At 47.3% G+C, this 14,703-nt stretch overlaps 1 protein-coding gene across 1 annotated transcript in view; it reads left to right on the top strand.

Moving 5' to 3' along the window:
* LOC147096471 (cytochrome P450 2K6-like) overlaps positions 1-14,703 on the top strand; it is an 81,519-nt gene that overhangs the window by 55,619 nt on the left and 11,197 nt on the right. The window contains exons 6-7 of the mRNA XM_085975262.1: positions 8,581-8,722; positions 9,051-9,235. Coding sequence (XP_085831388.1) covers positions 8,581-8,722; positions 9,051-9,235 — 327 coding nt within the window. The remainder of the gene's footprint in view (positions 1-8,580; positions 8,723-9,050; positions 9,236-14,703) is intronic.

Here is a 14,703-nt window from a genome sequence, read left to right as displayed (position 1 = left end):
ACATTCAGTTCATCATAGACTGTCTCTCTTTCGCTTTCCACAACGAGGACTCTCTTTACCAGGTTCAGTCTCTCACAGGCTTTTAAACCTAGTATGGCTTGCACATCCTTTGGCACCACGATTAATGCTAGCGTGTGCTCTCTGTTCTTGTGTGTCACTTTGACAATGCATCTTCCTTTCACTGGTATATCAGTACCTGAGTATCCTGTCACTTTCACTTTTATTCCATGTATCTTTGGTCTGGGTCTAATTTTCTTAAAATCAGTCTCTGATATCACATTAACTTGTGCTCCAGTATCCAATTTAAATGGAATGTGTATGTCATTCACTTTTAGTGTCAACATCCAGTCTCTTTCTTCTTCTTTGTTTTCAGACACAACATCTACATTGAACTCCTCTATCTCGCTTTCATCTACTGCATGGACCTTGCTTTGTTGCATTTGGTTCTTACAGCAATGGGCATAATGGTTGTTCTTGTTGCAACTATTGCATGTTTTACCATATGCTGGACACTTTTTTGGTGGATGCTGTGTACCGCATCGACTACATGACTTTCGATTGTCCCTTTCATTTTCGTTCGCTGGCCACGCCTCTTTTTTCACATTGGCGCTCTTTTTGTTAAACGGTTTGTGTCCGTTCTTACTCACTGCATCCACGTTGCAGCTATTGTCACTGAACAGCTCCTTTGCCTGCAACTTCACAGTCTCTGTAGCCCTACACAGTGCTATGGCTTTTCCCAGGTCTAGATCTTGCTCTCTTAGCAGTCTTTCCCTTAGACCATTATCTGGAATACCACACACCAGTCTGTCTTTTATCAGCAAGTCTGTCAGTCCCCCAAATTCACACGATTTGCTTCTGTTTATCAGTTCAGTCACATACTGATCAATAGTCTCACCCGTTTTCTGTACACATGTGAAAAATCTGTGCCTCTCAAACGTCACGTTACGTTTAGGTATGCAGTAGGCCTCAAACTGTTCCATTATTTTATCTAGCTTCATTTTGTCTCCATCAACAGCGAATGTGAAGTTATTATATACCTCCAGCGCTTCATTACCCACGACATGTAAGAACACTGACGATTTCTTATTATCACTTTTCTCGTCAGCTCCGATTGCCGCTAAATACAACTCTACACGTTGTTTGAATCTCCTCCAATTTTCAGCCACATTACCTGTCAACTGAAGCGTCGCCGGTGGGTGTAAACCTTCCATTTTTTCACTTCGTTAGCTATTCTCTAATGGTAAGCAACGATGTTCTCTTTTGGCTTGCTAATTTGTGGAGAGCTGATTTAACTTCAGATATTTTCTCTTCATCTCTTTCAATCACTTCTGACACCATGTATAGATTTCTTTGTGGGTTCAATGATGAGACATTTATGAAAGAGAATGAGTTTTAATCTAAAGTCTGTTCAACTCTTTATACAGCATTCAGGAGACACCATTATGCTAGTGATGCATCTAGAACGAAACTGAAACTAAACCCAAACTGCTTGTCTTTCACATGACCTCTGCTGGTCAGGCATAAGTAATCAATACCTGCAAACATGCTATTAAGGCATCATAATCGAACAGGCAAATACCATCTCTATTTGCTGATATCATTACAACCGGCACTTCCATTGGGCCTACGGGTGAGTACCCCGTGCGTACTCACCCGTGGAGACCCGAATTTCTGGGCCAATGTGTACTATTCCACAAGTATCTATTATTACTGGCATGTGCATCTTAAGATACACTTTGATGTGAACTAATGCTACCTATGCTTCTCTAGGTGTTTTTTCAATTGATTCTCGGCATGTGGGTGTCGCTAGCAAGGCCGGCATTTATTGCCCATCCCTAGTTGCCCTGGTATGATACAGCAGAGCGTCATAGAATCAGAGATTGGTACAGCACAGAAGGGGCCATTCTACCCATCGTGCCTGTGCCAGCTCTTTGCTAGAACCATCCAATTACTTCGCCTTCCCTGCCCTTTTCCCGTAGACCTTTAACTTTTTCCCTTCAAGTAGTGATTGAATTCTCTTTTGAATTTTACTATTGAATCTGCTTCCACCACCCTTTCAGGCAGTGCATTCCAGATCACAACAACTCGCTGTGTAAAAAAAAATGCTTCCTCATGTCGCCTCTGGTTCTTTTGCTAATCACGTTAAATCTGTGTCCTCTGGTTACCGACCCTTCGTCCAACTGAAGCACTTCCTCCAAAACCGTTCATGATTTTGAGCACCTCAATCAAATCTCCTCTTAACCTTCCCAGCTCTAAGGAGAACAACCCCAGCTTCTCCAGTCTCTTTACATAACTGAAGTACCTAGTATTCTAGTAAATCTCTGCTGCACCCTCTCCAAGGCCTTGACATCCTTCCTAAAGTGTGGGGCCCAGAATTGAACACAATACTCCAACTGAGGCCTAACCAGTGTTTTATGAAGGTTTAACATAACTACCTTGCTTTTGTATACTATGGCCATGATTTTAATTCAGCTGAGAGGGCGGGTTTGGAAGCGGGTCGCAGCGAAAATTGGAAAAACTGCCGGCAGGATGCGAACCAGCCTCCATCCTGCCTCCACGCTTTTTTCGCAAGTGTCGGGTCAGCCGCTGCCAAACTGACCAGACACCAAACAGCGAGAAGGCACTTAAGGAGTTAACAACTTGTTAACTGCCTTTCTAATCCTATTTTAATAGGGGTTTCCGATTTTGGTGCATTTTGCCCCTGTTCCCCGTCTTCCGAGAAACACGCCAGCTGCAATGAGTCAGGCTTCTCGAGGTCATGAATTGTTGTCAGTTGCTACAGCAGCTTAAAAGCGCTCCTGCAACATGGCTGACATTAAAATGCCACAACTTTGTTGGTTGATTTTTGGCAAAGATTTTGCCACTCTACTGAACTTGTGAGTTGTACAGAGCCTTGGTGAGACCACATCTTGAGTATTGTGTGCAGTTTTGGTCGCCTTATCTGAGGAAGGATGTTCTTGCCATGGAGGGAGTGCAGCGAAGATTCACCAGGCTGATACCTGGGATGGCAGGAATGACGTATGAGGAGAGATTGGGTCGATTGGGCTTGTACTCGCTGGAGTTTAGAAGAATGAGAGGGGATCTCATTGAAACTTATAAAATTCTGACAGGACTAGACAGACTAGATGCAGGGAGGATGTTCCCGATGGTCGGGGAGTCCAGAACCAGCGGTCACAGACTAAGGATAAGGGGTAAGCCATTTAGGACAGAGATGAGGAGGAATTTCTTCACCCAGAGAGTGGTGAACCTGTGGAATTCTCTACCACAGAAGGCAATTGAGGCCAATTCATTAAATATATTCAAGAAGGAGTTGGGTATATTTCTTAAGGCTAAAGGGATCAAGGGATATGGGGAGAAAGCAGGGACAGGGTACTGAATTTGGATGATCAGCCATGATCGCATTGAATGGCGGAGCAGGCTCGAGGGGCCGAATGGCCTACTCCTGCTCCTATCTTCTATGTTTCTATGTTTCTATGTGAGTGTTCAAGCTGAGAGCCATCTGCAGTGTCACCTGTTTGGAATATCCTCAGGCCACTTTGACTGTGTGCTTCAAGCTTCTTTCCTGAACTGAAATCTATAGCAACAATATGGGAACCATTTACACGCCTCTCATCCTGGTCATCAGATTTTGAGGAAGAGCAGCTGTGGCAACAGCACAACCAGCCACAACAGCAGCACCAGCACCAGGAGTGCCAACCTCCTCCTCACCCACCTGGTGCTGCACAGGGCAGAGGGCTTCAGTGCAGGGCTGCACCTCGCCGCAGGAGATACCCACAACACAGGGTTTACAGGCCGAGGATCAGCTTCCTCAGCATGACTGAGCAGCAGTGCCAAAGGAGGCTGAGATTTTCGAGAGACGTAGTCGCTGACATCTGAGCAATGCTGCACCAACACCTGGAGCGTGTGGACACTCCTTACCAATGGCTGTCAAAATCACCACCGCTATAAACTTCTTTGCTTTGGGCTCCTTCCTTCCAGGGATCAGCTGCAGGCATCAGTGGCACCTCCCAGTCGGCCGCACACATCTGCATCACGCAGGTCACCGATGCTCCCTTTGCAAAGTCGTACAATTACATCCACTTCTCCTCAGTGTGACCGCGCGTGCTGTTGGCTTAGCAAATATGGCAGGCTTTCCAATGGTGCAGGGCGTCATAGACTGCACACATGTAGCCATTAGGGCCCCCATCACAACCCAGCTGTATTTGTTAACCACAAGGGATTTCACTCCCCGAATGTCCAGCTGGTGTGTAACCACAGGAAGATCATCATGCATGTTTGTACAAAGTACCCTGGCAGTTGCCATGACTCCTTCATCCTGCGGTAATCTACTGTGCCGTAGCTCTTGCGGGTCCGGATGTGGCCAATGCAACCACATTGCTGGCTGTCAGACAAGGGATGCACTCATTGATGCCAGATTCGCGTAAGCTTACGCTTCAAACACAGGTGGATGGCAGATGGAGATGAAGATATGGTTGAGATTCTTAACACACCATACATCATCTGTCCAATAAACGGTGCTTTCTGATCACTGTCACCACCATCATTATAAATGAAATTAGCCATGAGCCCTCACTGTGCAACTTCCATTTCCCAGAACACACAGACCAGAACCTCAACTCTTTGCCATCACTTTTGTTTAATGACATCACAAAAGGAGGACACTCGATAATTTACAGCACAATATAACACCCATGTGACTACCCTTGTGACTATTTGTGTGTTAACTTCCTCTTATGCGAGCTTCTACGTGGTGCTTCCCCTGTGGCTTCAGCAGACGTAGAGGCACCTTTGATGCTGCGTCTGTTTAGACGCCTTTGGCGGGCGTCCTCTGGGTTTGGGAGCCTGGGAGATCACCTCCACAGTCTGCTCTTCCTGTGGCTGTGCAGGGGCTGAAACATAGAAACATAGAAGATAGGAGCAGGAGTAGGCCATTCGGCCCTTCGAGCCTGCCCCGCCATTCAATGAGATCATGGCTGATCATCCAAATTCAGTACCCTGTCCCTGCCTTCTCCCCATATCCCTTGATCCCTTTAGCCTTAAGAAATATATCCAACTCTTTCTTGAATATATTTAATGAACTGGCCTCCACTGCCCTCTGTGGCAGAGAATTCCACAGGTTCACCACTCTCTGGGTGAAGAAATTCCTCCTCATTTCAGTCCTAAATGTCCTACCCCTTATCCTTAGATTATGACCCCTGGTCCTGGACTCCCCAACCATCGGGAACATCCTTCCAGCATCTAGTCTGTCTAGGCCTGACAGAATTTTATAGGTTTCGATGAGATCCCCTCTCAATCTTCTAAACTCCAGTGAGTATAAGCCCAATCGATACAATCTCTCCTCATATGTCATTCCTGGCATCCCAGGTATCAGCCTGGTGAATCTTCGCTGCGCTCCTTCCATGGCAAGAACGTCCTTCCTCAGATAAGGCGACCAAAACTGCACACAATACTCAAGGTGCGGTCTCACCAAGGCCCTGTACAACTGCAGCAAGACATCCTGAGACGGCCATCTCAGTTTGGTGTGGAGCGTGGGGCTCTGACCGAGGGCTCCGCAGTGGCATGGTTGTGTGAGTGCTTGGAGAGGAGCCCACACTTCCATGTTGCCTGCCACCAACATCCCTCTCATGGGTCAGCCGTAATTCAGTGCTAGCAAGTGGCTGGAGAGCACCTTTCTGCACATCAGCGAGGCCATGAGGAACCGTCTCTGTACTGACAGTCCTCATAACAAGGACATCCATGAAGCTCTGGTGTCTCTCCTCAATAGATGCCCATCTCTCTTCCATTGCAGACAATCTATTTTGAAGAGTCACCATGTTTGTCCTCCATGGCAGTTGCCACCCACTCCACGGCAGAACATTCATGTGCCATTGCCTCCACATGTTAGAGATGGACTCCTCCATTCGCTGCACACTCGCAGTTACCCTGGATGCAAACCCTGTCAGAGACTCCTGCACTTGTTCCTAGAGTTCCAGCACCGCTCTCTTTCTGGATGGCCCCAGAGGCACAGCGTCTGCATGCAGCTGGGCAGAGCTAGGAGAGTCCTGCGACCTCCGACCAGGACTCTCCACTGCTGTCGCTGTCTCCACCATCTGCTGATGCTCACTTGGGAGCTGTGATACACCAGGTGACAACTCTACTCTATGTCGCGAAGGACCCACCGAGGTGTGCGTTGCTGCGCTAGTGCTGGGTGCGCTGAGTTCCGGTGACGCTGCTCCCTCAGAGGCTCCAGGTTCCTCTGACGAGTGGTCCGGCTCTTCCTCCTGGACAGTGGGGAGGGTGGCTCTCGATGGTCCTGTGAGAGAGTAAAGGCATGAGTTAGACATCAGATTTTCAGGTAGTAGACACATTCTTTTGTGCAGATGATCAGAAGCCAATCTCTATGAACATCACATGCCATTGCAGTCAATCATGAATTTTAAATGCGAGGGATGAAAAAGCATTCTGTCACCAGCTTCCTCAACTGCGTCTGTCTCTCCGTCCCCCACTTCCAGCTTCTCGCCACCTCCCACGATGTCGTGAGCAGCCTCCTCAGCGTTTGTTAATGTGGCCAGGGATGGTGGGCCTCCTCCTGTCTGTGTTCTCTGCCTCTTATTGTGGGCTAGCTTCTCCTGCAAGGAGGGACACAAGTGGAGTTTCAGCGAGAGTAATGGAGTGAGTGCGATGAATCCAAAACCTAGAACCTTAGAGGAAGACCAAGATGAGGTTGCAAGAGGAAGCTGCCTCCCTGTGCGTTGTCAGTTGTTGTCATTGCAAAACAGTGAGAGCGCGTGTGAGGGCTGCATAGTAGGATGGTGAAGTGATTCAGTACAGAGGGAGAGATAGAGAGGTGAGGGTGCAAGGGAAGTAAGGAGCAGGTTGACAATGCAGAGTGCTGGTGATGAGAAGTGAAGGGAAGCATGTTGAAGGTAAGTGTGATGTGATACTCACTTTTGATGTTTGCAGGAGATCATTGAATTTTCAGCACTGCAGCCAGGTGCGTGAATATAGTGACCTTGCGCTTACCTCCTCAGCAATCTCCAGCCAGGCAGCCTTTGTCTGCTGAGGAGGATCCTCCGGCCATCGGGAGGGCACAGAATCACCCTGCGTTGTCTTACTCCCAGCACAAGAGCTTGCAGGGAGTCCTCACTGAATCGGGGAGCAGCCTTAGATTTTGCAGCACTCATGTTCACCTTGGCCCATTCAAGCTGCAGCAGGAACGAGAAATGAGAGGCTGAAGCTACATGGAGCCCTTAAAAACAAGTGCAGCAATAGCCTCATCAGTGCAGACCAACAGACCCGCTCCCAGTCATTGCAGCACGCATGACGGGACTAATTGGTCCAATTAAATCAAAATGGGACACTGGGAGCGTCTGAAACCGGCAGCGGGTCCGAAACCCGCCCACAAGGCAACCCCGACTCCATCCCGCCTCTTCCATTAAAATCGAGGCCTATTCCTCCATTAACAAAGCCAAGGATCCCGTATGCTTCTTTAACCGCCTTCTCAACTTGTCCTGCCACCTTCATAGATTTGTGTACATACACCCCCAGGTCTCTCTGTTCCTGCACCCCCTTTAAAGTTGTACCATTGTGGTGATTATTTCCTATGTTTAATAAGAAGTATTGTGATTGGTGAATGGGGTGGTTGTTCTCTGTGTTAGTAAGAAGTATTGTAATTGGTTGTTTGTTTCTACCTTGAGATATATGCTGTAAACTCATTGGTAGTGGATGTCAGGTGATTTGTGGTGGCCATCTTAAATTCAGTTCTCTCCAGTCATGGTTGGAGACTGGTGTTGAAAGATGTGCTACTGGATTTTTAAAGTTAATAAAGCCTAGATTAGAAAGGCAAATCTACTCTTTATTTCAACCATTTAGTTCATTGCTTCTCTTCATACTTCCTACCAAAATGTATGACTTTACACTTTTCTGTGTTAAATTTCATTTGCCGCCTGTCTGCCCATTTCACCAGTCTGTCTGTGTCCTCCTGAAGTCTGTTACTACCCTCCTCATTGTTTATTACATTTCCAAGTTTTGTATCATCTGCAAACTGTGAAATTACGCCCTTTATACCCAAGTCCAGGTCATTAATGTATTCCAAATAGAGCAGTGGTCCTAACAACAACCCCTGGGGAGCTCCACTGTATAAACTCTCTGTTCCTTCCTGACACAATCTTCTTGATTTTACCCAAATCACTACCCTGCTCTACAGCCAAGGCTTTTCTCTTCAGATGTATAAATTTACCCTTATCTGAACCCTCCCTCCTCCTTGTGCTGGGTTTATCCCACTCCCCTTTTTGAACAAGGGTGTAGCACTTGCAGTCCTCTAGTCCTCTGGCACCACTCCCATATCCAAGGAGGATGTCTTTCTAGGCTGCTTCGGAGGGCAGTTAAGAGTCAACCAGGTTGGTGTGGGAGTCATATGTGGAGTCACATGTAGGCCAGACCAGGTAAGGACAGCAGGTTTCCTCCCCCAAAGGTCATTAGTGAACCAGTTGGGTTTTTAGGACAATCCAATATTTTCAGGGTCGCTTTAACTGATTCCAGCTGCATAAAAGGACAGTTCTGTTGAAATCTAATTATTCACCTTTCAATTCTCGTCTGTAGGAAGCAGGAAATCCAGGATCTTATTTCCACGACAAAAATTTGTTAATGGTGGTATTAGAACTGTTTGGTGCTGGAATAGATACCACTTCTACCAGCCTTCGCTGGGGTCTCCTCCTCATGGTGAAATACCCAGAGATTCAGAGTAAGTATTCAACAAATTTCACTTCATTTAATTATTTAAACACTCACTTCAAAATCGAGGAGGAAAGTTATGGATTAGGGTAATTTTAATTCCCGAACAGGTTATCCAGTAGGACGAGAGGGTGGGACAAGAGGATGAGGGGTTGAGGTACAGATTAGCCATAATCTAACTGAATGGAGGATCAGGCTAGAGGGGCTGAATGGCCTCCTCCTGTACCTATGTCGCCGTGGGAAGGAACCAGGCTCCTGGGGTAAAGGCCTCGTCACCTTTTCTTTACTATTGTTTAGGTTGTAATATAACAATTTAGTGCTACTGGTTTGCCTTTTAGAGAGAGTTCAGGAAGAAATCGATAGGGTGATTGGAACTGACCGCTCTCCGAGAATGGAAGATCGACAGAACCTGCCCTATACCAACGCTGTTATACACGAGGTCCTGAGATTTGCTTGTGTCATTCCAGTGATTAGCCGTGCAAATATTGTCGAAACACACCTCAGAGGATATTTCATTCCCAAGGTAAACAAGCCGGTCGAGAGAATAAAAGGGTGCGATGGATGTTTGTTAACGGTTTGTAACTCTCTGCGCTTAAGGGGGTTTTCAGTTTAATTATCTTTCCATCCAGCTGTGATAAACCCTTACTTATGAGGGTAAAATTGGAAACAATCTCGGACATCATCAAAATGACTGACACTTAACTCATCTATCTATAATGGCCCAGAAATTCGGGTCCCAACGCGTGAGCAATGGGTACTCATGCGTAAGCCCAACGAAAGTGCCGGTTTCGTGCATGACTGCGCATGCGCGGGAAACCAGAACTTCCGTTCCCTTGAAAGAAGGGGTTGACAGGTGGAACACGTGCGCCGGAGAGGCAGCGCGTGCGCATCGAACTTACTTTTTTTTGCAGGGTTCTCTGCCTGCTTTTAACAAGGTAAGTGGTGAATTAATTAAAATTAAAACATTTTTTCCACAGGTTTATTATTTTTAAATACTTTAAAGAAAGGTAAGTTTATTTTTAGCCCCGTTAGAAAATGTAATTAATTTTTTCCAAAATTTAAATTATTGTTTAAAATAGTTATTTCATGTAATTTATAGGTACGTTAAAAATGGGATTAAAAAAAAAAATTATTTGAACTTTTAGCTATGTTTTGGGGCTTATAGTATTTATAGGTTTGACAGCTCTTCCTGTCAAACTTATGAATGAAGCATTCCCTGCTACCATTGGCTCTCCATGGCCCACGTGATCCCAGGGGATGCATCGAACTAACCGCGCCCCTGGGATACGCAAGCACTGCGCGCCGGCAGTTGGAGGAGGCCCAGGATCGGAATCCCACGCGGGCCCACAGCTCAACGGCCGGCGCGCATGGTAAGTGCAGGTCGGAGGCTTGCACCCGCGGGAAGCCTCGGACCCGAATTTCTGGGCCATTAATATATTAAGGGGGAAAAATTGAGTCGCGCTAACTTTGCCGGGGAGTTACTTTTAGCGCCCCAGAAAAATTAGCGCCACAGCGGCCGAAATTGAGTGGTAGCACCCCAAGAGGGAAACAAAGCGCTACTGGAAACGCCCCACCTCCCTCTTGGGGTGCTGCGAGGGAATATTGCGGCGCTACGTGCCTCAGCGCCACGCGCTGCGGCACGTTGCGCCACGGTATTGCAGGCCTTCCTCTCCTTAAACGGGAGGGGCCTTGCGCAGCGCGACCCGGGGCCCAGCTGGGCCACCGGGGATCAGGAGTGCTGGCAAAAGAGCCCAGCACTCAAGAGAAGTGCCGGACTCATGGAGCGCAGCCGGCACTCCCCCGGGGTGGGTCAGGAGGCCAGGGACGGTAGCAGAGGCAGCTGCTGGCGGGCGGCCAGCAACAAAAATGGCCGCCTGCACTCCGCCTTTAAATAGCACCACCCCGGCCGCAGGTAGGACCCCCATACCCCGTCGGACATAGCGTCCAGCGGTAAGTCAGGGGGCGCTACCGAATTCGTGGCCGGGGCGCGAGCAGGGCGTTGTGCACGGCAATGACGTTTACCGCCACCGCTAACCTCCCGCTGAATTCTGTGGGAGGCATTGGCGGCACCGCGCCCAGGCGCAAGTTGCCTTGCGCCCCGTTAGCGCCCGCTAACGGGAGGGGCAAAGCAACCAAATTTTCCCCCCTAAAACTCTTCCATCATCATGCACTTCCTGTCTATAAAACCTTACTTCCCGTCATATTTTTAGGCCGTATCTAGACCTATTAATCCTGCACGTGACAGGCCCGATGCCTGCTGCATTCAGTGTAAACCAATTTCCGGTTTGGGTCTTGAAACAAGTGTGAGGCCCCTTTTTAGTACATTCAAGGAGCCTAAATCTTATTTCAGGTGGCTGCCAGGTATGCCTCTGAAGGGGAACCAGTAGATGTCATGTATTTGGATTTCCTGAAGGCATTCGATAAGGTGCCACATAAAAGGTTACTGCACAAGATAAGAGCTCATGGGGTTGGGGGTAATATATTAGCATGGATGGATAGAGGATTGGCTAACTGACAGAAAACAGAGAGTCGGGATAAATGGGTCATTTTCAGGTTGGCAAACTGTAACTAGTGGGGTACCGCAGGGATCAGTGCTGGGGCCTCAACTATTTACAATCTATATTAATGACTTGGATGAAGGGACCGAGTGTAATGTAGCCAAATTTGCTGATGATACAAAGATAGGTGGGAAAGCAAATCCCTCCAAAGGGATATAGATAGGCTAAGTGAGTGGGCAAAAATCTGGCAGCATTATGGAGTATAATGTGGGAAAATGCGAGGTTATCCACTTTGGTAGGAAAAATAATAAAGCAAATTATTATTTAAATGGTGAGAGATTACAAAATGCTGAAGTACAGAGGGATGTAGGGGACCTTGTACATGAATCACAAAAAGTTAGCATGCAGGTACAGCAAGTAATTAGGAAGTCAACTGGAATGTTGGCCTTTATTGCAAAGGGAATGGAGTATAAAAGTAGGGAAGTCCTGTTACAACTGTACAGGACATTGGTGAGACCACACCTGGAGTACTGCGTACAGTTTTGGTCTCCTTATTTAAGGAAGGATATACTTGCATTGGAGGCAGTTCAGAGAAGGTTCACGGGGTTGATTCCGGAGATGAAGGGGTTGTCTTATGAGGAAAGGTTGAGCAGGTTGGGCCTATACTCATTGGGGTTTAGAAGAACGAGAGGGGATCTTATTGAAACTTATAAGAATCTGATGGGGCTCGACAGGGTAGATGCAGAGAGGATGTTTCCCCTCGTGGGGGAATCTAGAACTAGGGGGGCATAATTTCAGAATAAGGGGGCACCCATTTAAAACGGAAATGAGGAAAAATGTCTTCTCTCAGAGGGTCGTGAATCTTTGGAATTCTCTTCCCCAGAGAGCTGTGGAGGCTGGGTCATTGAATATATTTAAGGTGGAGATAGACAGATTTTTGAATGGTAAGGGAGTCAAGGGTTATGGGGAGCGGGCAGGGAAGTGGAGTTGAGGCCAAGATCAGATCAGCCATGATCTTATTGAATGGCGGAGCAGGCTCGAGGGACCAAATGACCCACTCCTGCTCCTACGTCTTATGTTCTTGTGTAAGCTTAGTTGTGTGCATGTCTGCATTTGTATGTCTGTATGTAAGTATGTTTGCATGTGTGTGTGGGTAAGTGTGCATGTGTCTGTGTATTTTTTATGTAAGTGTATTTGCGTAAGTACGTGTGTATGTGTATGTGTGTTTCTATGTCTGTGTGAGAATTTGTGTCAGTTAATGGAAATTTTCAGCTTGTAATTTAAAGTGTATGGAAGATACAAAATTACAGACAAGAAATGACCAGCTGGTCCATTAAGTCTGTCCCAAACAGTCATGACACACAACTAAGCTCTCAGTATACCCCAGCACTCGGAGTCTCCTGGGAGAGATTGCAAAACAAATTTTAAAATAGGCCAATTCAGGGGTAAAAAAATCTGGGAAATCGCTCTCCAATCCCATATGTTGATCAAATCGAGTTCTGGGGATGGCAGTGCGTGTGGCGCACCCCGCCTACCTTTTGTACACAGGGTCTCATCCAGCTCCTATTTTGAACAGTTGCTGCAAATCTGCATGAGCCGGCTACTCATAACCCCTCGTCATAAAGACAAATCTCCAACATCTATCCTAGCCCTGTGCTTGGACAGCTTATACTCATGACCACTCGTTTTCCCCAGCCTATCTAGTTCAGAGAGACACATAGATGGAAAGAGACAGACAGAGAGAGAAAGACAGACAGAGAGAGACAGGGAGAAAGAGAGACAGACAAAGAGAGAGAGAGAGAGAGCCAGAGTGAGACAAAGGGGGGACAGAGAGAGAGGGAGACTGAGGCAGAGATACTGAGGCAGAGAGATAGATAGAGTGCCAGAAAACAGAGAAAGACACAGAGAGAGAAAGACAGACAGAGAGAGAGACAGGGAAACAGAGATAGAGAGATAAAGAAGGCAGAGAGTGACAGAGACAGAGAGATTATAGAATGGGTACAGCACAGAAGGAGGCCATTCGGCCAGTCGAGCCCGTGCCGGAACTCTGCAAGAGCGTATCAGCTAGACCCACTCCCCCGCCCTTTCCCCATAGCCCTGTAAATTTTTTTCCTTCAGGTACTTATCTAATTCCCTTTTGAAAGCCACGATTGAATCTGCCTCCACCACCCTTTCAGGCAGTTCATTCCAGATCCTAACCACTCGCTGTGTAAAAATGTTTTCCCTCATGTCGCCTTTGGTTCTTCTGCCAATCACCTTAAATCTGTGCCCTCTGATTTTCAATCCTTCTGCCAATGGGAACAGTTTCTCTCTATCTGCTCTGTCTAGACCCCTCATGATTTTGAACACCTCTATCGCATCTCCTCTCAACCTTCTCTGCTCCAAGGAGAACAACCCCAGCTTTTCCAGTCTATCCACGTAACTGAAGTCCCTCATCCCTGGAATCATTCTTGTAAATCTTTTCTGCACCCTCTCTAAGGTCATCACATCCTTCCTAAAGTGCGGTGCCCAGAATTGGACACAGTACTCCAGTTGAGGCCAAAGCAGTGTTTTATAAAGGTTCATCTGTGTGGAGTTTGCACATTCTCCCCGTGTTTGCGTGGGTTTCCTCCGGGTGCTCCGGTTTCCTCCCACAGTCCAAAGATGTGCGGGTTAGGTTGATTGGCCATGATAAAAAAAAAAAATTTTTTAATTGACCCTTAGTGTTAGGGGGGATTAAATACGTGGGGTTACGGGGTTATGGGGATAGGGCTTGGGTGGGATGGCTGTCGGTGTAGGGACCGGGTGCTAGGGTTTGGATGATCAGCCATGATCTCGTTGAATGGCGGAGCAGGCTCGAAGGGCCGAATGGCCTACTCCTGCTCCTATCTTCTATGTTTCTATCATAACTTCCTTGCTTTTGTACTCTATGGGCTCGAATTTATCAATGGGGACGTGATGGAGGCGGGACTCCCACTTTTTGGGTTGTAGTCCCGCCTCCATTGACTTGTGGCCAACCCACGCTATTTTCCCTTGATTGACCTTGTTAAGCCCGCCCAGCGGGCTCAGCAGGCCAATTAAGGGACACCTGGTTACTGGTGACATCAGTGATTGACATTTCATCTGTCAAGAGCTTTTGACAGATGAAAAATCAGTGTTTGACAGCTCTGTGAAGCTGTCAAACACTGACAATCTGTCTTCTAACTTGAGTCCTTCTACTCAGACTCAGTTAGAGATCTCTCCAGACCAAAAAGCAGAATGCTGCAGCTTTTGACAGTTCAGCGGCCATTCTGCTTTCTGTGCCGGTGAACTGAGGGGCTCCCGAGACCTGAAGGAAGGAAGCCTACAGGAGAAAGTAAAGGTAAGTAAAACTTATTAAAACACTTTACACTTACCTCACACACTTACCTCTGCACACATGCACCCATCACTCACTTGCACAACAGACATCTCGACCCCTCCAACCCCTTCAGACCGACGGTCCGCCTCGCTAACTTGGCATGGTTCGGAGCCG

Source organism: Somniosus microcephalus, unplaced genomic scaffold, assembly GCF_052327205.1.
Source record: "Somniosus microcephalus isolate GS21.2 unplaced genomic scaffold, FLI_Smic_1.0 unresolved_chr1, whole genome shotgun sequence".
In the NCBI taxonomy this organism is placed as follows: Eukaryota; Metazoa; Chordata; class Chondrichthyes; order Squaliformes; family Somniosidae; genus Somniosus; species Somniosus microcephalus.
This window is presented reverse-complemented; position numbering and strand designations above follow the sequence as displayed.